Raw genomic sequence first — 27,606 nt, forward strand, 5'->3', positions numbered from 1 at the left:
TTGAACTCATACAGGGTGGACAGTGAGTTCCATACTGCTGGACACTCACTCTGCAGCCACAGGTCTCTGTTGTACTTTCACAAGTATCTATCCTTGACAGATTGGACTGGAAACCAAGCAAAGCCAGGCCCGCGACCAGATAGTTTGAGAAGCTCTTCCTTTCAAATCCTTAGCTTTGTTCATCTAGGTTTTAGGTCCAGAAGGCTCCCATCTTCTTTTGGCCACATTCAGGGTCCCCTCCTTCCTTAGCTAATTCTGAAGTAGTGGTTGGCCACTGTGGCTTTGGGTCTCTCTGTTGGTGCCTCTTCCAGAACCTTCCAGGAAAGTACCTGGGACTAAGAACTCTAGGTGTCACCAGTCTCCATTTTCTAGCCCTTCGGCTGTGTTCCTTCCCAAGTACCCACATCTCACACCTTCCTCCTGCCTAGCAGCCGTCTGGGCTTTCCTCCAGAGAGCTGACTGCTACCCCACCTTTCTAGTTGAACAACCCCCAAACACTTGCTTAGAGGAGTCCTGCCCTTTCAGAAGAAGGATTTCTCTGTACCCCAACCTTTTTTGTGTACCCCAGTCTTTCCCAGGCTTCTCCACAGGAATGTACAGAAAACAAACAAGACAAATGAAGACAAACTTGAGGCAATTTCATTAGACCTCAGCCCCTCTGATGTCTGATTACTAAACACGCACTGCACAGGCGGCCAGGACTCTCCCTGTCATTGTCCTTTTTCTGACCTTCACTCTTGCCCACTCCACCTCCTTCTTGGCTTCAGCTCCCGCTGTCCCACTCAGCTGGTGCTGAAGAGCACCTGTGCTGACGACCCACCAGCCCCCTTGTGGTCCAGCTTTTCACTGGCCGGCGGTCAGCGCTCACCACACACTGGTGTCTGCTCCTGGCCCCAGGTCTCCTAGCCTCCAGGCCTTTGGAGCCTGGCCTTCCTTCTTCTGAACACTGAGATTAGAGTAGGGATGTCCTGGTGGAACAGGTCCCAGGTGTGTCCAATGGCCTGACTGTTGAACTCAGCTGGCTGTACACACCGCCTGGTGCACACTGACCACTGGCCTCATGAACTCGCCAATTGTCAACTCAGGGAAACAGTCCGACTGTCTGTCTTTGCAACTGTGAGACTGCATGTCCACTCCTCAGTCAGAGCCTGAGTTTCTGTCTCCCATTTTACCTGAATGATCGGCATTTCTGACACTGGACTTAACACCGCCTTGGAGTTTGAACTGTAAAGACAGCCAGAGCCTCTTTATAACCCACTGAGTCTATCAGTGCTGTCTGTGAATGGGGAGAGGGATGGGGGAGGAGCTAAAAGGGGGGGAAAGCAGGGGGTTGATATAATCAAAATACATTGTATAAATGTATGAAATTCTCAAAGAATCAATGAAAATTCTAAAACTAGCCAGGGCCACAAACAAAACAACACAAAATCCCTGGAACACACTTCCGACTATGACCCCGCAACCCTCAGATAAACAGGGTCATTCTCTGAGGTAGGTTTGGCCTGACAAAATTTAAAATGATAAACAGAGGCCTTGCTTTGAGTCCTACATGAGTTATTCCAGACTAATGCTTTTTAATGAAATTTTCACGTGCAAAGGAAGAACTTCACCTTCTTACACAGGTTTTATGTCCGCGCCCTCCCCTTCTTTTACCTTGGGGAGTTTCGCCATTTTCTTTCTTTGTTTCCGATACCGCAACAGCTTATCACGCTCCTGCAAAAGCCAGGTGGAGAGGTCTGTTTGAGTAGCTGAACGGCTGTCTGGCAAAGTGCCCAGGCCTAGGTTTGCACCGCATCTTGCAGAAGGTGGTGCTGGGCATGAAGACTTGTTAAGGAGATCATACACACTAGCCATCCTCGGTCAGCCTGAGGCAAGCAAGCCCCATGTAGGTGGGCCCTGGGCTTGTGGAAAACTTGACATTCTAGGAAGATGGGCAGTCCAGGCCCCTTTTGTTCATAAAGGGGTCTTTATGGAGAAGTAGTACCTGAGACACCATACAGACCAGTGCCCACGTCCCTGTTGGGAAGTAACCCTGAGCCTCTGTTTTCACCGTCATGAGGGTGAAGAGGCCCAGCCAACACAGTCTTTCATGTTAGTTGGGAGAAACTGGTAGGGAGGGGTGGCAAAGGTGGCCTCTTGGTTCTGGCCTTTAGGAAGTACACAGAAAAATCACTGGAGCTGGTGCTGTATCACCTGGGGCACCCATTCTTATATGACCCAAGAACTGGCTCGCAGGACACTGCATGCTTTGGTCAGGGAGTGTTATGATAAATCCATTCAAGACTGCTACAGTCTTGTATTTAGACTACAAAGGGCCATGGGCACAGAATGGGTCCTTGCAGCTACATGGGGCAAGGGGAATGAGCAGCAAGCAAGGCGGTGTCAGCCAGTACTTACCAACACACTCTTCACATAGCCGGCTGTCTCCAGGGTCTAGGGGAAGAGAACACGATGTCACAGTGAACAGGGAAGACCTTGCTCTACAGAGGCCAGAGAGAATGGCCCCCAGGATCTCTAAACTCTAACCTCAGAGTTAAATGGCTGGTAGAGGCCTAAGAGCCACACGCTCACTCCCTTGAGGGATGTTTGGGCCTTAACACTCTTTCTTCTCCTTTCCTGAGGCCTATTTTCTAAAGATTTCCTTTAGAAAACCTTCCAGAATACCAGGAGTATTTGTTCACAGTGGATATCCTCAGAGGCCTTTCAGAAACTGTCATGATATGTACCTGTAGGCAACCAGGATTTCAACCTTCCCCTATTTCTCTCATCAATCATCATTGCTGAGATTGAATGAGAAAAGAACTCAGGTCCTCAGCAGGACCAGCAAAGTGAGGTCTCGGTGAGAGCACCCTCGGTCTGAGAGTCAGGGGAGGGATCTTCCTGTGTAGTTTCATGGGGGTAGGTTTGGTCATTACAAGATAGGCCAGAGGCAGAAATCAGTGCCACTGTTCTGCTGCTGCCTCCCAAAGGACACAGAGTGACTGGAGGCAGCTCATTGTGAAATAGCCTCATGCTGGACTCAGTCAGGACCCTGGCAGGAAGCAGAAGGAACTCTTAAGATAGGGTGGAGGGTTTCGTGAAGCGCTACTTACACACCCATGCTGGGATGTGGGGGCTCACACAGGGACAGAGAAATGGAACCACTGGCCTGGTGCCTCCAAAAGCTGTCCCCTGCTCTATCCACTAAACCCGTGTATGGAACCTGGTTTCCAGACAGGGTCTTTGAAGGCATAATTAACAAAGATGCTGTGAGGAGGCCGTACTAGATTAGGATGGGTCCTGAACTCAGTGGGAAGGGTCCTACAGGAAACAGAAGAGGAGGAAGCCATGGTGGTACTGAGTGGAAAGACAGGGCCACAGTAGGGAATGCTGGAGTCCACAGCTGCTCAGGGGAAGAAGTGGTCTCAGCCAGAGTGCATGCATGAGGTACAGCCACCCGCTCTTTGATTCTGGACTCGTGTCCCTGGCCTCCGAAACCTAGAGTCAATAGATGGAGTGTTCTTAAGCTTCCTGCCTATCATGGCTTGTTAGCAACATGGGCGGTGCTGCTGGCCTTGGGCCCTGAGGTCCCCAGTTTTAGAAGATTCAGAGGCAGAAAACTGTTTAAAGAAGGTCACCTTAAGTAGTGACGTGATGGGGGGCATCTGAGGAGACCCCATCAATGCATCACTGCTTCCCCTTGCCCTCAGTTCTACCCTAGAGAGATGAGGCAGGGGCACAGAGAGTAGAAGATATGCAGCAGATGGGAGTGTGGTAACAGAGGAACCGGGGGCTACGGGCTAAGGTGCAGACAGAGGGCATGGGAGCAGAGGACATGCGGTCGAGCAGGGGTACAGCTCTAGAGGGGTGCAGTGTCAGGGAAGCATAGCTCCAGTGGGTGCACCCGATAGCAGAGGGACATGGTTCCAGAGGACACAGGGGAGAGGGGGGCTTGGCTCCAGAGAGCACAGGGCAGCAGAGGGGTGTAGCATGCTCACCTTGGAAAGTTCATCAATGAGATTCTGCTGCTCCACAATCTGGAGCTTCAGGAACTCGATCTCTCTTTCATCTTGACTTTGATCAAGGTCGTTTAAGGAGCTGGGTCTCCGGATGATTCCGGCTTTCTGCCTCTGAAACACCAAGCATGGTGGGTAAGAATGGAGGACCTCCCTACCAGCCTGAGTAACAGTCCAGGTTTCCATGGTGTGGACAAGGACCGTTTGGCTTGGGCTTGGAGCAGCCTGCAGCAGAGCATTGGGGAAACCAAGGCCTATATCTTGGTTGTGCATCAGGGCCCAGACAGCTTCCCAGATAGCCCAGACACGCCACCTGAATTATCTGTGCTTTTCCGTCAGGTCAGGATCTGAGGAGACGGGCTATTTGAATGGGAGGGTTAATGACACGCCTCCGTGACATTCTATTGAAGTCACTTAACCTAACCTGCCTCATGGCCCCTGGGACTTCCAGGGCACGAAGGAACAGACAGACTGCAGTCTGGCTTAGTGGCAGAGGCAAGAGTGGAGTTTAACCTGACACCTGGCTTGGAGCTCTTCAGCAGGCCTGGAAGTCCTGTCTCTCTATACACAGGACCTCTTGCTACCTTGTGCACAGGACTTTCAGGGCTCTTTGTGGCTTGCCCTAGCCTCTGGTGTTAGAGGAGGACAGAGGAGATGAGACGCTGCCTAGCTCTGCCCAGACGGCTGTTTCTGCAGACCTAGCAGGCGCTTACCATTTCTATGTTCTCCTGAGTAACAAATTTCAACTTGCTTTCTATGCGCCGCAGAGTGTGAGACAAGTCTTCATTCTTCCGAGTCAGACGCTTGTTTTTATCCAGCAACGGCTTGTACTGACTTTCAGCTTCTCTCAACCGCTTTAGCTGAAACAATATTTATTACATAATGTGATCTTTTACGTGACATAGAACTGAGACAGCGCACTGACCAGTCGGAGCTCCGTACCTCGGGGGGTTCGGGGTAGGGCACATGGAAATGCTGAGGGTCCCCAAGCTACAGGTGTATACAGTTTATTGTATAAAGTGGCATGGTAGTTTCCCGGAGACTACCACAGTCCTGGTGTGCTGGACACTGCAGGGTTGTTTATAATAATCCAGTTATAGAGTAAATATAGTTAGTTGATGGATAATATTGTTTGGGAAACAAAGCAGAGAGAGAGAGAAAGTGTGTGTGTGTGTGTGTGTGTGTGTGTGTGTGTGTCTTACTATGCAGGATGAATGAAATTTTTGAGAAACATTTTTGATCCATGGCTGGATTTACGGACACATACGAAACCTGTAGGTGTGGAGCCTGTCAATACTTAACTGTACGTGCAGGATATGTACGTGAGGGTTTCTATGGATACAGCATCTCTAGATTCAGAACCTGTAGGTGCAGAGCTTACAGGTACAGAGTGCAAAATGGAAAGTTGGGCTCAAGCTGCAGGTAGAGTCTCACCGCTCCCTGCCCACTCCACACCCAGGTGAGCCAGGGATATCTCAGGGGTGAAACTCAGCTCACCAGGAGATGGAGAGAAACGTGAAGACCAGCAGGGCAGGGCCAATACTCTGCTTACCAGTAGGCAAGTGGGGGTGCGATACAGCCCACCACATGTTTTTGTTAGGAAGCTTTATTGTAGCATGACCAAGAAGCCTTGAGGAAAGCCTGTCCCTGATACCATCACTCCTCGTTTTCATAAGGAATCTTATGGATATTTCCACCTCGCCCCGGACTGCAGCCCTAACCCACGGAATACAAAGCCCCCTTCCAGCCACTCACCAGCTCATTTCTTTCTTCAGACAGCAAGGCATTGCGGTCTTCCAGTTTACGAATGATGGCGCTTAACTCAGCGATTTTAAGTTGGAAGCGTCTGGCATCCTTTTCGTCCAACTGCTGTTCCTAAAACAAAAATCAACTGCAAATAACTGGTCCTAGGTGCAAACCTTGGCAATCCCCACCCCAGCTGGAGACCAACGCGCTTCTACATTGTGACTGCCTTTGCTTCCCAATAGCTGCCACAGGGCCCTCCTGGCAGAGGCACTTAGCCCGGAGCTCATGCACTCACTGAACCCAGCAAGATGGGAAAGCTGAGATGTCTGCAATGTGCAAATGTGGCGGGTGAGGGCGTGCAAGTGTGGGAGGCCCAGTGTGGGGGAGGCCCAGCCGCATGCTTCCTCTAGGCCACTGCCCAGCTGTGCCTTCCAGACGGGCCTGCCCTTCCAAGCAACAAGTCACTCTCAAAGGATGGCATTCCTTGTAGACTTTCTAGAATTGTTTTCCCAAGAAGTGTGCCCCTTCAAATTGAGTTTCTAAAACTCACTTTTGGAACTACAGGAACATTAAAAAATATGAATGAAAACATTCTAATGCATGTTTGGAATCTAGAGTTATTGCAGTGGTCTGTACAGAACCAGGGCATCCAGGGAGTTGGTTCTAACTCAAGTAAGTCATTTGTAACAAGATCACAAATGATATTCTCCAAAGTCAAAGGCCCAAGGCAGAATCAGTTTAAACTTTTGTCCCTGAATCAAAGGAAAGAACGTCCAGGAATGTGCTGGACATGGCTCAATTCCTCATTCAACAGGTGCAGGAGAGGCTGGGGACCGAAGACTTAGAGGGATAGCATTGAGGGTCTCCCAGGGTACTGCAGACCACCACAGAGAGTCTGAATGAGGCATGGAGACAAAATGAACACGCTCACAGTTATGCAGTTGCTGGCTGCCCCACAGGGTCACTAGCAGTCTGAGAAGGAGCAGAGAATGTCATGGTCACATGAAAAGCAGGTGGGCAGTGACTGGTGATGCTAGCACTAGCAACCATAACAAGAGGGGCCAAGCCAGAGAGACATGGGGGAGGGGAGCTGAGTCCGTGCACAGGGAGGATGGAAGGGAAGGAAAGCAGCTCATGCTTGGAGTGGGTTCTCCCCACCAACCAAGGGCAGGGCATGATCAGAAAGTGACCTTTAGCAACCTGGGGCCCAGGAGGCAACAAGAACAGTGCTTCTGCTGGGCTGATGATAGAGGGAGACAATGTATCAGCCCTCCCAGCCAGAGTCAGGAAAGTCGGGGCTGGCTGTACAGTGTCTGGGGCAGGAGGAGCTAGCTGGATACATGGAGCTGCTGCATTGGGTCATATGGCTACTTGGCACTCTGTGTCTGTGACTCGGGGATGGCTGAGACACGACCTGGGGGTGCTTACAGGGCTTCCTGAGTGGTCTGAGGCGTCTCCTGCACCGCTTGCATAAGGAAGTTCCCGTCTGGGGCTGCCTGGGTGCCGCTCAGCCTCTTTGGCCTGGGAAAGTTGCTCATCTAGAGCCTCTTTCTGGAGCTGCAGTCTCTGGGCATGCCCGGCTTGAACCCCTAACTCTCTTTCCAGCACGAAGACTGCTCTGTCTTTAAATCTTATCTCCTCCATCTACAAGGAGAACAGAACACAATCACATGCGCAGGCAGGGTACAGATCTGCAGTTACCATAGAAACAGGCAGAGTGGCATTAGGAGGAAAAAGTCCCTGGGATGGGAGCCCCACCAGCGAGCGTCTTGGGCTCTGAGACCAGAAGCAAAAGCAGACATTCTGGATAAGAGCTGGGCATCCATGCTGGACAACACCCCAGCCCTGGGCCACCCAAATCCAACTGTCTCACCCTGGGCTGGTCCCAGTGAGGAGTCCCTTCTACAGGCCCCAGGCAACATGTGTCCTTGCGCTGACAGTCAGGGTGGCCCACCATAAACCCCCATCCCTTGCTGTACATGCCCATGACAATGGGCATCACTGGGCAGGCTTGAAAGACCTGCAGTCCTTGCTTCCTACAATGGGCAAAGTAGATAGAGATTCACCCTGGGAGATCCACATCTGCCTCTAAGGGCACAAGACTCTTCTTTGGAAGGTAGGAGGTGACTCTGAGGTGTAGCCAAAAGCTGAACACTGCACAGCCATGCATTCCAGGTCACATATGCTTCCTGTGAATCTTGTTTAAGTCTAAGGCTTTTAGTGGGGGCAGAAGGACAAGTAGGCTCCAGAAGGCCACACCCACCATATCTAACCTGCCACAGCCCCTGGATGCTGCTGGGCTAGTGGTGGCCCTCCCATCTTCCCCAAAGGGCAGTGTGCTTTGTGATCAACCTAATTCTGGCAGCAAGAAGCCCTTTGGAACATGGATGCCGCCTGTATCCTGGGTCTCTCACTTAGGCTGCCTAAGCAGGTACGTGCTCTGCCTGAGGTTGACCTGACATGGGGAGGGGAAGGAGGGACCTGGGTGCTGTAAGGGTCATAACTAGCACTAGGCATGTAACAGGACGACGCTGAGGGGAGCAACCCAATTCAAAACAGATTTCCAAAAACAGCCTTGCTTGCTGTTTAAGGTTTAAAAATACCAATAAGCCAGTCTTTGCTGAAGTTAGCTGGAAACACAGACAGATATGTAATTAACCTAGACCATAAATTCCAGGCAAGCCATAGGCAGAACAAGATAAAAGAAACCCTTGCTGGCTCAGTTCCTGTTCAGTGGTGCACGCCATGGTGCTGAAAGGGCAACGTGGTCCATCAGGGAAGCAGAAGGGCTGAGCTGGTAACAGTAAAACCTTATGGAAGCAGCTAGGTTCTCATCCAGCCATCCATTAATAGTCTCCCCTGGGACTCTGAACAGAAGAGCCCCTATGCAAGCATGAGATGGTTGCCTGAGCATTTGGTCTGAGTGAAGGCAGCCCTGTCTTTGAGGTCAATAGGCACAGGATGCCCATATAGAGATCGGTGACCGGGTCTCCCAAGTCTGTGGCTTTCTCACTCAATGGCGCTTGTTCGTTTTGTTTTGTTTTGTTTTGTTTTGTTTTGTTTTGTTCTGTTCTGTTTTCAAGGCAGGCTTTCTCTATGCAGCAGCTCTGGCTGTCCTGGAACTTGCTTTGTAGACCACACTGGCCTCAAACTCACAGAGATCGACCTGCCTCTACCTCCCAAACACTGGGATTAAAGGCATGAACCATCACATCCAGCACTCACTCAGTGTTTTAAGATGAACCTGTCTGAACCTTTTGTCTCCTAATCATGCTGGGATAGATCTACAAGCCTTCATGGGAGGAGAGCGTGTATCTGTAGTATGTCAGGCCCCGCCCAGATTAGAGTGCTCTGCCTAGCAGGATGGCCCCTCACTCACGGCGGGCACTACTGTATGTACTGAACCGCAAAGAGAAAGATGGCCCAGGACACCACCGCAAACAACACAGGGTTCCTGCCCACGGTACACTGGTGCCCACAAATGTCCCTCCCTTTCTGTGAGAGGGTGCTAAGTATGACGTGTGTCATTAGGGGCTGGAGGCTGGGGGTCCTAGGCCGATGCTGCCCCTCCTTCCACCCCTCCCTCCTTCCCTCTCTCCCTTTCTGCCACATAGCTACCTTCTTTTGGGTCCACACACATCCCCACATCTGGCAAGTAACCTTCCTGTGAGTCTGGACCAAGGGATTTCTTGAGCATGTCCCCACCACTAACCCTGGGAAATCCCACGAAACCTGGAGGAACAGGTCATCTAAGCTGTTGCCTCTCCTAGATGCCTGGGGCAGCATCCTGATACCACACACTGGCACATGCCTCTCCTGACCCCATCCGCTCTGCACCAGAATCAGCATGGACACATGCAACAGTGTGCTCCTGGGATGGGAGTACCCTTTCCAGGCTGACATTCAGGATCATGCTGAAGTCTGCTAGTTACCACCAGGACTCCTCCTGCCTTTCTCTTGCCACTGCCTCGAATTCTCAGTTATAGACATTATCTGGAAACCGCAGAGGGGTTCCCTGGGACTATGCGTTTCCAGGAAGAGGTGGTCAGGAGGATGCTTGTCCTGAGCTTACAGTGCCTCATATCCTGACTCAGAGAGCATGCTCATAACGATGCTTCCCCCATATGACCCAAAAGCTCTGCATCAGAACTTCTTGGGGCCCTGCCAACCCCGTCAACTGGCAGATCCTCACCCTCAGATACAGAGGTAGAGCTTAGGGGCACTTCCCCTGTTCCCCTGACACAGATGACAGTAGACATGATCCACCCCTGCCTGTTGCACTGAGAATCGTTTCTCTATTTATACCCCCAAATGGCCACCAGGGCTGCCTGCCACTCAGGGCACACCACCCACCGTGGTGGGTCCCTCACAACTGTGGCTGCTTCCATCTGAATTAACCAGTTCCTAGGACGGGCACCTGGCACCCAGTGCTTCTCATTGACGATAGAGGGCTCTCACACCATCTGTCTTCTTCCAGTGACTCTCCAACTTCGATAGATGACACCCCCACAACAGCAAATGCAGCCATTCCGCAGGGTGTGTGGGAGGTGAGGAGGAAGGCACGGTGCTTTGGAGTGGGGCTCATTTTCCTAAAAGTGGCTCCTGGAAGGGCTTAGTCAGGTGGTGAGAGCAGGGACGAGCCCTTGAGGGTTAAGGGTGAAAAAAGAGATGGGAACAAAAATGCTGACCAGATGGAGAGCCTGGTGGTAACCCAGGTGCAGCCTAGACAGCAGAGAGTAGAGAGGGACTAGCTGAGCTGGAGCGGAGGAAGTCAGAGTGACAGCTACTCCAGCCTCAAGTCATCCTTAGGGGCAGTCTGAGAGTTGGCATGGAGAGGGCAATTAAGACATTCTAGACTTGGCACATACTCCACCCTCAATGTTCCAGAGACACAGGAGGATTTGTGGCATGGCTGAGAATTAGTTACTATGGATGGAATGTTCAGGTACCCACAATCTTGTGGCAGTCTGTCAACAGAACGACAATGGTGGATCCCGCTGGAATCTTCTAGAAAAAGCCCTTTGAAATGTTAGTTCCAGACATGGAGGGGAAGTTGACGTTACACTTAGCCTTGCAGAGTCAGCAACTCTGTGCACTAAACAAGCACACAGTGTGGGAGTGGGATGCTGGAGACAGAAATGCTTGTGGGAGCCTTGGTCAGCCTTTCTCTGGGGGTCTCCCTCCCTGAAAACAGCTCACCTTGATGAGTGGGGTGAGCATTTGGCCAGAGGCTGAAAAGGCTGCTGCAGAGCCCACACAGCACACCATAAACAAGGACTTCAGAGTAATGAGGGTGAAACAGATCCATTCTAAAACCCAACCAGACCCAGAAGGAAACTATTCTTTAGAGATGTAATGACCCTGCCTTCATAGTGTCAGGGATGTGCCAAAATGGCAATACTTGTTGGAAGACACGGAAAAGTAACAGTCATAGAGATAAATCAGATGTAAAATCCTGGAGATAGACGAGATAAATCAGATAAATCAGATGTGAAAGCAGGCCTGGAGATGAACGAGATATTAGAGTTAGCAGAACAGAACCTGCAAAAGTAATTGGGATCAACACACTGAAAATCATCAATAGGGCTAGTGTCTTAAAATGTTTGTCTTGGGGCTAGAAAGATTGCTCATCAGTTAAGAGCACTGACTGTTCTTCCAGAGGAAATGAGTTCAATTCCCAGCACCCACATGGCAGCTCACAATTGTCTGTAACTTCAGTTCCAGGGGATTTGGCATCCACATGCATACATGGAGGCAAAACACCAATGCACATAAAGGAAAAAAATAAAGTTTTTAAAAAATGTTTTTCTTGCCAGGTGTGAGAGCACACATTGCAATCCTAGCATCTTGGAAGCAGAAGAACAACTAGAAGTCCAAAGTCACCCTTGGCTGCATAACAAGACAACAGGAAGCCTGGACAATGTGAAACCCTGCCTTTAAAAAAATGAGTCTAGAGAGATGGTTTGTGGGTAAGAGACGTGTTGTATATGCATGAGAACCTGAATTTTGGAACCCAGCACTGATGTAAAAAGTTGGTGTGGCCACGTACACCAACAATTCCAGTATTGTGTAGAGAATAGAGACAGGACTGCTGGGGCTTGCTGGCCTTCAGCCTGTCTCCAGGTACAGTGAGAGACCTTGTCTCAAGGAGAGAGTGTGGAATGTCATACAACTAGGATTCTGTCATCCATCCTACTCTTGTCTTTGTGTGCATTCATTCAAGGGCACGTGCACCCATGCACATATGTGTACATGTAGCACACACAGTAAACACACACACACAAATATACATTTAAGTCACATATAGATATTTCCTCATAGAGATAGAAAATGGTTAAAATGCAATTCAGTTGATAATCATAATCTATGAAAACATTCAATATCTAAATTAGGAATTTTATTAGCTTACTGGACTCAGTAGAATCACAAACCCAGTATAAAAAGTCACAGAACTTTAATCGCACGCCTTTAATCCCAGCACTCGGGAGGCAGAGGCAGGCGGATCTCTGTGAGTTCGAGACCAGCCTGGTCTACAGAGCTACTTCCAGGACAGGCTCCAAAGCCACAGAGAAACCCTGTCTCGAAAAACCAAAAAAAAAAAAAAAAAAAAAAAAGTCACAGATAATATCCAGGAGGTAAAGAGGGAAAAGAAATACAAAAAGAGCTGAGTGGTGGTGGTGCACACCTTTAATCCTAGCACTAAGGAAACAGAGGCAGGAGGATCTCTGTGAGTTCAAGGCCAGCCTAGTCAACAAAGTGAGTTCCAGGATAGCCACAGCTGTAACACAGAGAAACTCTATCTTGAAAAACCAGAGAGATAGAGAGAAAGAGAGAGAGAGAGAGAGAGAGAGAGAGAGAGAGAGAGAGAGAGAGAGAGAGATACAAAAAGATGCTTAAGGAGGAGAGGAGTGGGGTGGGGGTTGGAGAGATGACTTAAGAGCACTGGCTGCTCTTGCAGAGGACCGGTGTTCAGTTCCCAGCACCCACATGACAGCTCATACCTGCTCACACCTGTCTGTATCTCCAGTTCCAGGGCTTCTGACATCTCACACAGGCATACATGCAAGCAAAAGACTAATGAGCATAAAATAACAGTAGCCAGGAGGTGGAGGCACATGCCTTTAATCTCAGCACTTGGGAGACGAAGGCAGGTGGATCTCTATGAGTTTGAAGCCAGCCTGGTCTACAAGAGCTAGTTCCAGAACAGGCTCCAAAGCTACAGAGAAACCCTGTCTTGAACTAACGCTCCCCCCCCCAAAAAAAGTATATTACATTTAATATACATGTGAGTGGACAGAGAGGAAAAGGGAGGGAATATTTGCCTAAGTAATGGTGAAGAATTTCTCAAACCCACTGAAAGATATCATTTCAGATTCAAGAAGCTCTACTGGTCCTGAATAGTGGAACAGGAACAGAGGAGAAGGTGAGGAAGGGATGGGAAAGAAGAAATAGGAAGGGGGAGAAGGAGAACTCATGTCATCATAGACTCCTCAGACATTAAAAGTATAGTCAGAGAATATTAAGAGCAATTTTAATATCAATACAATTTAAGGATTTATATGAATTGGACACTTTCCTTAAGAAATCCTTTTTTTTTTTTTTACTAAACTTGACACAAGAAGTAGAAAATATTAAAAGGTTCTATTTATTAAATAAATTTTATTCATTGCTGTGGGACAATGGTCTTGTACCCTGTAAAGATTTATCACTTTTATTGGTTTAATAAAATGCTGATTGGCCAATAGCCATGCAGGAAGTGTAGGTGGGGCAACCAGAACAGGAGAATTCTGGGAAGAGAAAAGGTTCAGTCTGTAGTAGTCACCCAGATGTAGAGGACGCGAGATGAGAATGCCTCACTGATAAAAGGTGCCAAGCCATATGGCTAGCACAGACAAGAATTACAGATTAATGTAAGATGTAAGAGTTAGTTAATAAGAAAGCCTGAGCTATTAGGCCAACCATTTTATAATTAATGTAGACCACTGTGTGTTTCTTTGGGACTGAATGGCTGTGGGACTGGGTGGGACAGAAACTTCTGTCAACAATTCATAATTTGAAAATATTTCACAAAGAAAATTCTAGTCCCAATGACCTTCACTAGTGAATTTGTCCAAACACTGGAAAAAGAAATATACTATGACTAATAATAATAAAAGAAATTCAAAGCAGAGATGATGGTCCACTCCTGTAATTCCAGCACTCAGGAGGCTGTGCACTCATACAGTGGTGAGTTCAAGGCCAGCCTAGACTACAGAGCAAAATTCTGCCCACCCCCTCAAAAACTCATAAGGAGAGTAGGAAAAAGATGTTTCTAAAAATCATTTTATAAAGTCAGCCAAATTTAGATCACACAACCTGGCAAGAATCCTGTAATGAAGTGGGAGGGAATCCTCAGTGTGGTAATGAAAGACAAAACAATGCATCATGCCCAAGTAAGAGTCATCCCAAGAATGTCATGCTGAGTTTGAATTTGCAAAGCAATGAATGCAATTTCTCTCCTCAATGAGATAAAGAAAAAGCCCATACTGTCATCTGAGTTTATGCTGAGTTAGCTCTTGATGGGATCCCATAGCCACTCATGGTAAGAGTCTTTAGCAAATTAAAGCCTCAGGGCATTCCTATTCTCAACAAGGGTTTCCCTAACCACCGCAGCTGACAGCATTTCCAGGGAGAAAGTATGCGCTGGTGCCTTTACCCTGAGGTCAGGGAGAGGGCAGAACCGGAAATAATCTGCAAAACTCTACTTGTAATCTGAACCAGTGCAGTAAGACTAGAAACCAAAGGCACGCAAGTGCAAAGGAAGGATCAAGCTGTCTTTATCCATGGTGATGTGAATGCATGCATAAAGGCATGGGGTTTCTTTGGTAGTGAGGGTTAAACCCAGGGCCTTGCACATACAGGTAAATGTTCTATCACATAGATACAACCTTGACCCTCTTTCGCTTTTTGTTTTGAGACAGGCTCTTACTAACTTGTCCGAGCAGAACTTGAAGTCACAAGCCTCCTCTTTCAGCTTCCTGAGTAGCTGGGATTGTATGCCTGCACCATCAGACCTGGCTGTCCATTGCAAATCCAAAGCTAATCTACAGACAGGAGTTACAAGTGAAGGCTGCAAGGTTCAAAATCAGTTTAAAAACGAGCGATATGTCTATGTATCATCAGCAAAAATTAGGAAGATCTTTTAAAATGGAAAAAAAGCAATGCCAAGTCAAATAGCACCAAATATCAAATACAAAGAAATCCAGCAAAAGAAGGCAAGATCTAGAGAAAGTTACATGAAGCGTGGCTGGGAGAAATCAAAGAAAAGCTGCAGGACAGCAGACTGCACCTCTTCCTAAAGGCGGGGAGAAACGTTTTTCTGTGGAAGCCGATGCACTGATTGATCTAAATGGTATGGGGAAATGAAGATGATATCGTAGGAGTTAAAGAGCAAAGCTGAAGAACTGACACTTGGTGAGATGCCAAGAATTATTTCACGGTGACAGGATTAAGATGCTGTGCTAACACTGGGTAGAAAGGCAGACAGATTTTGATAGGGTCAAAACCAACCCACAGCAATAGGGACATGTAATACAAGCCAGCACAAGACTGCTGGGGTGTCCAGGGCAGCCACACGGAGAAGGCTCCTGTGCTAGCCAGAATACAAGAGAAGTATGGAAGTCCATCAGGAAAAACATTCTCTGGGTTAAAAGAGCCAATGTATGTGAAAAGGCACTCTACAAATACAATGTATCCATGGCACAAGGATGGGGAGGTTGTTCTCTCTGCTGTGACAGAGCTGCAGCACTGCCTGTGGTCCCAAGTTGGAATAAAGGGGGCCTGGCCCCTGGAGGGTGGGGAGGAAGTAGGTTCACCTAGGTCAACTGAGTCCTCTGAGGTTGGCACTGGCTCTTTCTGTGGCCCAGCACTCCCTTTGGCCACACCCATAGCAGGAGAAGTCAGTACACAAGGCCACCCAAGGACATGATTGGAATGTTTGCAATAGCCCAAACCTGAAGCAGCGTGAACTCCTTCAGGGAAGAATGGCTAGCTAACACACGGCTGAACTGCCAGGGAGCGTGCTGCTGTGCTTCCCAGGAAGGTGGGAGGAGCGAGTGCAATAAGCAGGAAAGCCATCTCTGGGAAGTGTTTGCAGGTACGAGGTCTCCAAATTCAATGGTGGCTACCCACAGATACCAGCTGCAGTCACTGGACTGTCCTCTGGGCTTGTGCCTTTCCTGCGTAGCAGTTATCCCTCGGTCTAAAGACGGACCGAAAAGCAAGTATGAGTGCCCAGCGTTCAACTCCAGTTATGTCTGTGTACTGTCTATCTATGCATTGACGTTTTTAAAACGCTCTTTATTTGCCTAAGCACATTCCAAATAAGCGCGGTCAGTGGACATCTGTGGCTAAGACCTTGCCCCTGGGATCTTACCTAGTCTTGCACAGCAGTGTCTGCTGGAATATGTTCCTCAGAAGATAGACAAATCAGCTGTGAGATTGGCAGCTGGGCTGTGGTGGCTTATACTGAATTCGTGGACTTTTGGCAAAACTGGAAGCATTCCTGGAGAGCGTTCAAGCACTTGGGAAAGCTACCATTGTATCTGGTGGCATTGTTTTCAAAAGGAACTAGTGACTCTGCCTGTTCCAACAAGAAGAGGGCCTCCACGCCTCTCTGACACCTCCCCGCAAGACACACGTCCTTGGTGAAACAAAATCATGGAAACTCAAGGCCAGGCCCAGCCCTCCAGCTGGTGCTTGGTGCCTTGGGGGTTGACTTCACTTTTATAGCCTTTTTACAGGGTTTTCATTAGTGCTGCATATTAGCACAGCACATTAGCTAACTGTTCTAATGCCTGCACAGAAGGGGCTAATACTGTAAGCCACTGACTTTTATGAGGGAGAGGAAATTGCTTTTTGTCTGTAATTCCTCTATTTTATAGAGTTTTGAATAACAGCCCGGGGTTTGATTTTAGAAAATGCACTCTGCGTGCAACTGCTATGTGCTTGCACAGCAGAACCCTCCCAGACTGGAAGGCGACCCTGCATGGATGCTCCAGTGCTCAGCACAGCCCTGCCCTTGGTGCATCATGGGCTGGAGACTCTGAGGAAGGCAGGGCTGTGAGGTGGGAGACATCCCCATCTGGGATCACAGTGATCCTGTGCAGAATGTTCCAGAACCTTTGAGCATGAGATTCCCCATCCCTTTTACTTCACTGTGACATGACTGAAAATTTGGCCAAGAAAGCCACCAGGGACTGGCTTACCCGGGAGCCCGCAGTAGGCTGTGCACAGAGGAAACCAAGAGAGTCATACAGGTCCCACCCATTACCAGAGAGGGTCTGGCTGACGAACTCCTCCCATGAAGGGCAGAGGTGGACAAACAGTTCTCAATCCTCACTCCCCACACTGTAACTTTCTGGTCACAAGTGAGAAGACTGCTGGACCCAGATAGGAGTCTCGAGGCCTTTCCATCACAAGCCACGCCACGCACCCGAGACAAATGTGTCTCAGGTGTTTATTGGTGGCACCTTGACCATGCTTTCTTCCGTCTTTTCTCCACCAGCCTTTCTCTGAGGTGCCTGAGTTCTACTAGGCCACATCCTAGCCCATCATTTAGGGCCCTGGGGCCAGCACTCCGCTGGCTCTGACGGCAGGTGTGGCTCAGCCTGGCCCTGGGTCAGCATGTGACAATCAGCCGAGCACCTACTCAAAGCACTACCTCAAACAGACTTGAATTATCCTTGGACAATGCCACTGACCAGAGCAGAGAGACAGAGCTTCAAATTATAGTGCCTGCTATGGTGGTTCTAAGATTACCTGGAACCTTCTCAGTTCCCATCCCCAGCCCAGTTATCCCACCCAGAACACTTGGGTCCACTGTGTTCTGCCCCAGTGCCTGGAAATCAGCAGGATTCCTAGGTTTATGCCACCCAGCAGCCCGAGCTGTAGCCCTGCCCCCTGATTGATGTGCCAATCCTCTTTGGGGCCACGGCCTCTGTTCAAACACCCTATCTTAGATGACACATGGATGGGTGACATCAGTCTGTGAAGAGCTCCCAAGACCCACTTCCTTCAGCAGCATCGCTCCTGACCTGGAGTTCTTAGCCTTTGTCACACTGGTCTAAGGCTCCATGCTAGTTAGTGTGCCCAGTGAAGAAATGGCAGTCTCTGCCAGATAGCGCAAAGAACAGAGACAGTTAAAGGTTCTCAAATGTAACTGTAGCCAAGGTTTCTCCATGGGGACGGTCCCTAGAGTCCCTGCTTATCTTGCCTTGTGGAGCTCATATCTCCCTGCATGAGTAAACTGAGCTGGTCTGCTGCCTTGGGACTTAGGAACAAGATTTCTCTGGCCTTCTGGGCCCAGGGAGGCCATTGCCCCGTCTCTAGGTCAAAGCCCCAGCCAACATCTGTACACAGACTGGGTGTACAACATCTATACACAACATCTGTGCCGAACTGGGTGGGACTCAGGGACTTTTCCACTTGTCTCTGATCTAAAGCCACTCTCAGCCCTGTACTCAGCCTCTGGGTTAGCCTGTCTATAAGTGACACGCCCCCCCCCCTTTGCTCTGCCCTGCTTCAGTTTCTGCTCCAGACAGCTCCTATCTCTGGTATCCTCAAAAATACCTCAGACTCTTTGTTCATACCAAGCTCTTGCCCTCTTTCCCCAAGCGATAACACCTGGGCCCCACCCTTCTAAGGCGACCTTCAAAGTCTTCTTGTTATATGCTTGATGCCCACCCCCAGATGCTTCTGTGGAGTCTAGAGAGTCAGCCCAACTTCACAGTTAGGTTTCAGAAAGCAAGATCCTCTTACAAACTAGAGGCCGAGGGATAAAGGCAGTTCTGAGACCCCATCAGTAAGGAGGACCCCATTGACCAGTGTCACAAGAGGTTGCCCTACACCCGGAGCCTTAGTCCTAGCTTCTGGACTCCTAGGTAACAGTGACTTGACCCAGGGCCACACTGGCTTGCTCTGGCGCCTCATGCCTCCTGGTCAAGACCGTTCTTTAGTTTTTTTTAATTATGTCATCAAATTGTACAATCTATCCATGGCTAGTCTCTGGAAGCAGTGTGTGAAAGTGGACTCAGGGGTGGGGAAGAAGCAAGTTACGCCTCCAATGGCTATGCACGGGCAGTTGAGGTCAAGGGTCAGAAGCAAATCCCCATCCCAGCATGAATCTATGAATGGTCTCCAACAGTGACACCTGGTGGGGATCGTGAGTAATGCAGCAGTTGGAACAAACCCAAGACCCTTTGGTGTTGGACTGGATTGGATGACGAGAGGAGCTCTTGGACTCCGGGCCACGGTCTTGGTCTCAAGAGCGAAGTACTGACCTTGTACCTTGTCAATAGGGTGTGTATAAAATGACAGGCACAGAGCATTCTTCAGAGTGACTATGGATTCTCTAGGGCGAAACCCTGAGATACTTTGAACCAGGAAAGCTTGTTTCATTAGAACGCCAGGGCCTCTGGGGACTGTGCCGAATCGTAGGCGTGCCATGTGCGTATCTTCCACTTGGATACTCTGTGGCTCTGTGGAGAGGATGATGATCATGGAGAACATTGCATCTGAGAGCCGTCTCTGGGTTGTATAGGCTCTTGTTTCTTATTCAGTTTAATGTGTTCTGGGAATAAAATTGAACCCAGGACCTGGAGTGTGTGAAGCAAGGACTCTACCACTGAGCTAAATCTTCTGTCCTATTTTTGTGTATTTATTGGAATATTTGGCACATAAAGTCACTTCACCTGCAGTAAAATGTTTAATTATTGTTTTCCTTCCTGATGTTTTTAGTTTTTCTTTCCCCAACTAAAGTGACTGGAATTCTTCTTTGAAAAGAAAAAAAATACTATTGACCACTTGTGTAATTTTTGAAAGTTCACTTTAGAGAGCCTGGTATCAGAACCCTTACACATTACACACACACACACACACGCAGGCATGCATGTACATACACACACACGCAGGCATACATGTACATACACACACAGCATGCATGTACACACACACGCAGCATGCATGTACACACACAGGCATGCATGTACACACACACAGGCATGCATGTACACACACGCACACACACACACACTGTGTGTTTCCCCAATTGGGGTGTAAAGGAGAGGCTAAGAGAATTGTTCAACAAAAGAGCCAGGAGTGGACAGGACCTCTGCCATGGCACAGACAAGGAAGGAGCTGAACCTTTGAAAGTGGAACATTCTCAGAGAAGAGCTGCTCTCACTTAGGTGACTGGGGAGAGGGAGCCAAGGGGTTTACTTCAGAGATCAAGTACCTTCGACACTTAGAATAATTGAAATAAGCAGGGAAGTTGATGGTGCTTCCTAAAAAGTAGAACAGAAAGCCAAGGTCGGGAGAAAAATAATAAGTTCAGTGTGAATACAAAGGCCCAACTTCTGATGAGCAGATGTGGGAGGGGAGATGAGAGGCTAGAAGGGGATTTAGACGCAGACAGCAGGTTTTCCCAGCTGAGGACAGAGAGAGCACCTGCCTGCCTGGAGTAGATGAGCAAATGCCTGTGCTATCCACACAGCACAGTGCCATTGCAGAGGCGTCCTAAGCGCAAGGAGAAGGTAGGGCTGGTGGGAAACAGGGCAGGGGATTTGAGTAACAAAGAAAGGTCCAGCACTGTCCGGCTGTGCACTTGTGAAGAGACAGGAGGAGATGCAGAGCTTTAAAGCAGAACCTCAAAGGCAAATGACTGAAATTCTGATTTTTTTTTGACAGCATTGAGAGGTTCACCATTCTACTGGAAATGTAGTGTGCATTAGGGACACAGATACTTAGGAAACTAAGCGAACAACAACAAAAAAAAAACTCAAAGGAAAACATACAGATGTGTGAGCTAGATGGTACAATGGGATGGACCCTGAGGCACTGTCTGGAACTCTCAGCAGCAGGAATGGAACTGTATATCCTTCCCTCAGCCAAGATAGAGCTGCACCCCGATGCTCTCTGCCCCCTGGATCTTCTCTCTACCTTCCTGTCAGGCTCTGTAACCCAAAAGGTGGAGAGCTAGGGATATGGCTCAGTAATACTGCTTGCTTAGTATGTGTGAGGTCTTAGACTCAATCCCTTCTCTGGATGGGGGAACTGGTTCTCCCTGCAATGGTCCCACCTGCTCCTACTCTGGATGGGAGAATTGGTCCTCCCTGCGATGGTCCCACCTGCTCCTTCATGCTGGTCTCCTCTGGGTCTGTGGGTCAGTGGGAGGTGGGCCATCTGGACACGTGCTCCCTGCTCCCTCTTGGGTTGGGAGTTGACAGGAGCTGACTGGGTCCTGCCCCTGATGCTCTCCTGTGCTGAGCGCTGCCCTTCCCTCTGGATCTGGAGCCCCAGTGGCCAGACCCAGTGATGTGCCTCAGACTCATCAGACCCAGGACTCTCCTCCTCACCTTTCTCCAGCTTTCCTTGGGGGTTTCTCAGAGGACACACCATCTACTTCCTGCTGAGATGTACCCGGTACACTATGGTGAAGACGGGCTGGGAGCAAGGAAGGCACAGCACTTTGGGAGGGAGGCATTGCATGCAGGAGAGAGGAGGCAGCATAGACTAAAGGCAAGAAACAGCTCAAACATACTGTGACAGTCTGGGATAAAGTCTAGGGCCACCAGCTGGAGAGGTCACAGGTTTTTGCCACTAGGGACCCAAACCAGAGTGGGAGGGGACTGTGGAGCACAGTTATTTTCTTACAAGCTTTGTGGAGAAGTAAGGTTGCCTTCCTCTGCTACGGACACTAGGATGCCATCTCCAAGCAGGACAAAGGAAAGGGCGGATGGAGCAGGCAGAGTGCATTTTCCCAGCAGTCTGCTGTCAGCTTCCTTACTGCTCCAGATAGACAGGCTAGGGCAGAGCCACACCATGTGACATCATATGGTCAGACCACATCCTGGGGTCACTAAAGGCAATGACAACATATGGTTCTGGACAGATAGAGAGGAGTAGGGGTACTGGAGCAGGGAACATTCTGGAAAGGGGCGGGGCTTTCAGGTTAGGAATAGGGCAGACACCCTGTGTTCATCATGGCAAAGTCATGTTTCCTTCGCAATGCCCACATTCCTCTTTCCGGTGATGTCCAGAAAATTGCTGCCATCTCCTTAAATTCCATAAAGTGGTGTGGCCTGTAGCATGTCTCTGGACACCAGAAACCCAGGGAAGTACAGGAAGGATGACTGCCCTAACTAGAAAGATGGCTACATCCTACTAAGGAGTACCTTAATGCCTAGGGTCCTTCTGGTGATTTGAATGAGATGTCCTTCATAAGTCCCTGACATTTGAATAGTTGATCCCCTGATGGTGGATGGTTGGGAAGGAATTGGGGGTGTGGCCTTATAGGAGGAGGTGTGTCACTGGAGGCAGGCTTGAGATTTCAAAAGCTTTTCACCATCCCCTTGGCACTTTTTCTGTTCCCTGCTTGTGGTTTGAAATGTGAGCTCCCAACTGGTGCTCCAGGCCTGCTACCTGCTAACCTCCACTCTGCCACCATGGACTATTATCCCCCAGCATAAGTTCCCTTGGATATGGTGTCTTACCACATCAATAGAAAGTAACCAACACTGTCCCGGTGACGTGTAAGATGAAGCAAAGGGCTGTGTCTCTCAGGTAGATCTCCACTGTTCCCTGCATCCCTGAGAAACACACTTTCCAAGAGAGGAGTCACACCCAACCCATTCCTCACAACTCCTGAATGTTCTCTTCGGCTTTTTAGCACTGGGCCTGAGAATGCTGGCTGGATCAGTCCTTGCGTCAGGATGCCTGGTCTGTGGGCTTCCTAGGATACACAGATACTTCCAGCCATTAAGTACAACTGGCCATCTCACAGGGTCATGCCTAGGGGATTGTCTTCCCAGAGGTACACATGACACAGGAACCTCAAAGCTGCTCTAGGCTTCTCACCAATATGAAGACCCCTCTCCTCTCTTGATCTGGCATCCAGCAGCTCAGAATCCTTCTGCCATCAGTGTATGAGCCTCACCTGGCTCCTGGCTTAATCTGGTACACCTCCACAGCCCCTTGGAGAGGACAGGCATGATGACTTGAAAATTTCCTCTTCTAAGTGGGGATCAGGGGCCCTGCTGGCTGAGATAGAAGGGCAGATAGGGTCTTGCCTACCTGTGGTACCTGGCTCTGCACTCCTGCACCTCTGGAGTCCTCAGAACTAATAGGAAGGGTGTGAGGTACGTGAGAGGAGAAAATGGCCTGGGGAAGGACCAGAGCGAGCTGTGCCCTGCTGCCCACCTTCCCACCTGCCCAGCAGCCACGTACCAGCCTACGGATCTCACGCTCACACTCCTTCTTGATGCGAACGATTTCTTCTTGGTGCAGATGGTAGACACTCCTGATCTCCGCGGCCTTGATCTTGTCAGCCTGGATGACCATGGTCAGTGCCTCCTCCACCTGCTTTTTGGCCCCCTTGAGCTCTGAGATCTCTTGCTGCATCTTGACCTTCTCTACCTCAAAGCCCTTCTTGGCCTCTTCCTTAGCCTCGCACAGGAGCACCGTCTTCACCTTGTCAGGCGCGCCATCCCGCAGGGTGTTGAGAAGCGCCTGCAGCCGCTGGTTCTCATTGTCCTTAATCTTGATGACCCTCAGCAGCTCGGCCTCGTGCTGCCTTAACAGTGCCTCCCGCACTGCCTGCAGCTCCTTCATCTTCTCTTCGTGCAGCTTGGTCTTGAGCTCAGTGACCAGGACCGCGTGCTTTCGCTGCTCGTGTTCGCGCACCTGCTTCAGCTCCTGGCTCTTCTCCCGTTCCACTTTGCTGACCTGAAAAGACAGGCGAGACTGAGACTGTTGGAGCCCCGAACATCTGCAGTGGCTGAAACATGCGTGCACACATAAAGGATTGCTTTTCTGCAAACTTGGGGGCTACCTGACTTCCAAATGTGTTTTTAACTGTCAATTAAAACAGAAGTCACCCTGCTTGGTGGAGGGCGTGAATGTGCATGCTGGCCCTGCGGCATACATGGCCCCGCACTGTTGCCCTGTAGCCTGAGAGGTCCAGGCCGTGGACAGGCTCTGCCCCTGGAAATCTGCTCCAGGTCCTTCTAGGAGGAAGCTGAGCACAAGGAGAGCTTCTCAATGGACATTGCCCCCCGGGAGCAGTGGAGGAGCACGGCAGGTCCGTGCCTGTGTAGAGCCTTCAAGCTAGTTTCTGCTCCCTCCCTCCAGGTTCTGTTTCTTCACACAAAGAGTGAACCTGCTGTACTTACCTTCTATGGTGAATGGTGACACCTCTTAGCAACCAGGCTGTCTTTCTAGATGACACCTCGTGTCTACATTTTGGAAACAATGTAACCACGTGCTTCATGTTCATCCAGATGTTTTGGGGCTCTGACTGAGTGGTTACCCCACTATAGCAAGTACTATATAATGGATATGTAATGGATAATGGCTAAAATTCCCATCTGCCCCATCTGTACCATGGCTGAAGAACTGAAGAGCTCCCTGTGGTCCATGGCGCTTACCTTCTGCCTTCACCATGCAGAGTCCCAGTTCTCTCTGATGAGCAGATGAAGCCACCAAGCTCCACAATGTGGAGTCCACAGTGGTCTGTCCTCCTGGCAGCGTTTGACTTTGCGTTCCTCCTCAAGACCTACAGGCCCCTCTTAGCTGCTTCCACATCAGGCACTACCCCAGCTCTGTAGCTCTGCCTCTCAGTACACTCAATCCAGAGGAGACCCGCAGCCCAACCAACTCCTTTCTTTTCTGTTGCTTTCCAGGGCTCCAGGCACCCACATACACTGGTCCCTAAACACTCTTCTTTCTCTCTGGTCCTGACTCTTAGATTTCCAAGGGCCAATTTACTTGGTGACACTAAGGGCTACACCCCATCACCTGCACCCAGAGGGACCTGCAGCCTGCTTTGTGCCTGAAGACTATTCTGGCTTTCTAAGCCCCTTTAGGGGGATCAGCCAGTGGTGACCCAGCAGGATATGGGCATGGTGTCACAGCCCCCTGCATCCCACTGCCAGGGGAGAAGCAGCCTGCCACTGTTGAGAAAACATCCCTCTCTTAGGCTGCTACTGTTCTGATCAACTTCCTGCTTACAGTGGGCATGCATCTTCTCATACCCACTTCTGGAAGACTGGGCCTCTATGAATCTCAAAGACCCAGCTGGGGATCCACCTGCTCCCTGCTGGGACCCTAAACCAGTCACTCTATATTGAGTTTGTTCAAACAGCTTCCCCAGGTCTCGATTGCCTTCAAGGCTCTCATGGCCATAGTGGGCACCAGTTCTGAAGTGACTGGTGTTTCCCACTTTTCCATAGCAGCCAATTGTGAGTCCTTCCTGTGCTGGGTGCCTGTTTAGTCCTTGCATGCTCCCCCATCTTTTATTTCTTCTCCTTATATTCTTTGGGGAGACTCTTGCTAGAGCCATCTTCTAGGCTCCCACTTTCCTTGCCTGCCACCACCAAACAGCAGCAAAGCTGCCCACTCCACCTGCACGGCAGGCATTTCCCTGCTGAGCTTATCCTCAGCCCAAGCCTACTTAAAGGGCTCCTCCAGCTTACACCAGTGCCATGATCTTGGGACAAAACCTTTAACACAGGGGTCTTTGGGAATAGTTAAGATCCAAACGGTTCCTGATTTGTCTCTGTGGCTGGCCTTTCCTCCTCCCCCACCAGAGGCAACTTTCCGGGGCTGTTGGCTGCTGCTTCCCCATAGGACAGGCATGTAACACTGACTCACAGTTGGCACTGGGGTTGGCGACCCTATTGTCCTCTCACAGACTGTCCTTCCTGCACACTGGACAGTAGGCAGCCATCCGGCAATGTGGGTTTCTGTTTTGCTGAAAAGACCATTACTGGAAACTAGAACAAATAGGCAACCAGCTCCCCACCCCCACCTGCCCATTTAATGTGCGCCTCCTCCTCTTCCAGTTTTAATCAAATCCCATATATGAGAAAAAAAAGCTGGGGTTTGTTTGGTTTGAGTGTTTTGAGACAGGCTCTCATGCTGTAGCTGAGGTTGGCCTGGAGCTAACACTAAGCAGTCCAAGCTAGCCTTGAACTCACAGAGATCTTCCTCCTTCTGCCTCATCCCAAAGATGATGAGATTATATATGTGAGCCACCACATAGTGTCTCTGAATTATCTGAAGAAAGTCCTTCTCTTCCTCTATGGTTCCTTTGGATGATTCCAGAACATTCTATATGTTTAAAGGAAGGAAGAATGAATGGCTGGGTGGGGCAGGAATAGCCAGTTTCTCCTGGGGGTTAGGACCCGAGGGTGCATCAAGTCCTGGGTGGGACATGGTAGGTCAGAACCAACTCCAGTATCTATGGACCCAGGAGCACAGAGGAGTCTCCCAGGAGCCTGACTCTGCTCTCTCAGCAGATACATCTTCAGACCTCATGAAAATGTCCCAAATGGGAAAGAGCAAAGAGAAATGAATGCATCCTGTGTCACAGAGAAGATTATTTGAGAGCAGAGAGCAGTGTGAGCCAAACAGCCCGAAGTGGGGTGAAGTTCTACCCCACCTTTAAGCTGTTGGAGACAGGGGCTTACTTCTGCCCAGGGCCTGAGACTTCGCCATGGAGAAAAGGCTACCTGTGCCACATGTGTGGAACGCTTGGTTATCATCCAGCCAATCACCAGATGCCCTCTACTCTCCTGCCCCTCCGAAAGCACCCACAGTGCTCAGGCTGGGCCACTAGCTTCCAACAAAGCATGTGGCACAGTGGGACACCCATCCCAGGACAGTCATGAAAGCTGAGCAGAAGTTAGGCCCCGGAGGATCCTGGGAGACTCCTCCGTGCCCTGGAGAAATGCCAGTAGGCAACTTCAAGGCTCAACAGGAAGGGTAGCTAGCTCTCCTGGAATTCTGGGAAGCTGGCTAAAGACAGACATGCCAGGGAGGGGTGAGGGGGTAGGGGGACAGATCATCTTGGCTCATAATGTCAGGGGTTTAAGTCCACGGTCACTTGGCTCTATTGTTTCTAGGCTTATGTGTGTGGAGGAAGAGCGTCATAGTTGCGGAGAGACAGGTCGGGGAGCAGAGTGAATGACCCCACGGTGGACAGAAGTCCATGCTGGCCAGTTTCTGCCTTCCTCTTTTGTTCCTCATGCCTCCTGCTCAAAGGCTACCGGGAAAAGCCATCCACATTCAGATTCACAGTCGGCTTTTTTTCTTAGCTGCTGTTCTTCATTCCCCCTGGCTCTGGACACCCTCACAGACACACCCAGAGGTGTGCTTTACTGATACAGGTGTCCCTCTGTCTAGCCAAGTTCATAATCATTTTAATGATCACAGGACTGGACTCCCACAGAAAACTGCAGCTGGCAGAGACTGGCATCAGGGGTATTAAACTGTGAAGAACGCTACAGCCTTCTCAGCATAGGGCAGCCACCATTGCCTGCCAGGGTCTGCCCCGGATTCTCATACCATGACTTTTCCTTTCCTGCTGGTTCTTCTGGCCTTCCAAAGAGATCCAAACCATGGAATGGGAGGGAGGTTACTTCACTCAGGGCTGGGGGGAGGATGGGGGAACACTTCCTTCAGCTGCTGTTTGGTTGTGGTGAAAAAGCAAGATAAACAATTGATTCTTTCCTCTAACTACTCAGTTGTGCAATAATAAACTGGCTCCCTGCCAACCATGGAGTACCAACTAACTGTTTTCTGAGGAGCATAGGGATTCAAGCATACTTGATGGGCCTCAGTTCTTTGTAAATCTCATCTTCAGTGAGGCTTGGAGTATTGGCCCCTTTTGTGGCCAGCGAATGCCTCTTCAGGAGGCTCTTGAATCCTCTTATTGAGAGCCAAGTAGTTTCCCAGACTGGAATGTGGCATAATCCAGGTTTATTTGGCTTATCTCTAGTTGCTCTGAGTGCTTTTCATTTTCATAGAAAGTGATGTTTCAAGGTCACAG

At 49.6% G+C, this 27,606-nt stretch overlaps 1 protein-coding gene across 16 annotated transcripts in view; it reads right to left on the reverse strand.

Moving 5' to 3' along the window:
• The window catches only part of Jakmip3 (Janus kinase and microtubule interacting protein 3), a 131,293-nt gene that overhangs the window by 38,814 nt on the left and 64,873 nt on the right, over positions 1-27,606 (reverse strand). For 8 of the 16 annotated variants that reach the window (XM_057777752.1, XM_057777754.1, XM_057777755.1 and 5 more), the window contains exons 3-9: positions 23,004-23,501; positions 7,170-7,385; positions 5,751-5,870; positions 4,709-4,855; positions 3,978-4,109; positions 2,398-2,433; positions 1,654-1,713 (exon numbers count right to left, since the gene is read on the reverse strand). In XM_057777752.1, coding sequence (XP_057633735.1) covers positions 1,654-1,713; positions 2,398-2,433; positions 3,978-4,109; positions 4,709-4,855; positions 5,751-5,870; positions 7,170-7,385; positions 23,004-23,501 — 1,209 coding nt within the window. The remainder of the gene's footprint in view (positions 1-1,653; positions 1,714-2,397; positions 2,434-3,977; positions 4,110-4,708; positions 4,856-5,750; positions 5,871-7,169; positions 7,386-23,003; positions 23,502-27,606) is intronic. The other 8 variants (XM_057777759.1, XM_057777767.1, XM_057777764.1 and 5 more) reach the window with 3 other exon arrangements.

Source organism: Chionomys nivalis, chromosome 8 (genome assembly GCF_950005125.1).
Source record: "Chionomys nivalis chromosome 8, mChiNiv1.1, whole genome shotgun sequence".
Lineage (NCBI taxonomy): Eukaryota > Metazoa > Chordata > Mammalia > Rodentia > Cricetidae > Chionomys > Chionomys nivalis.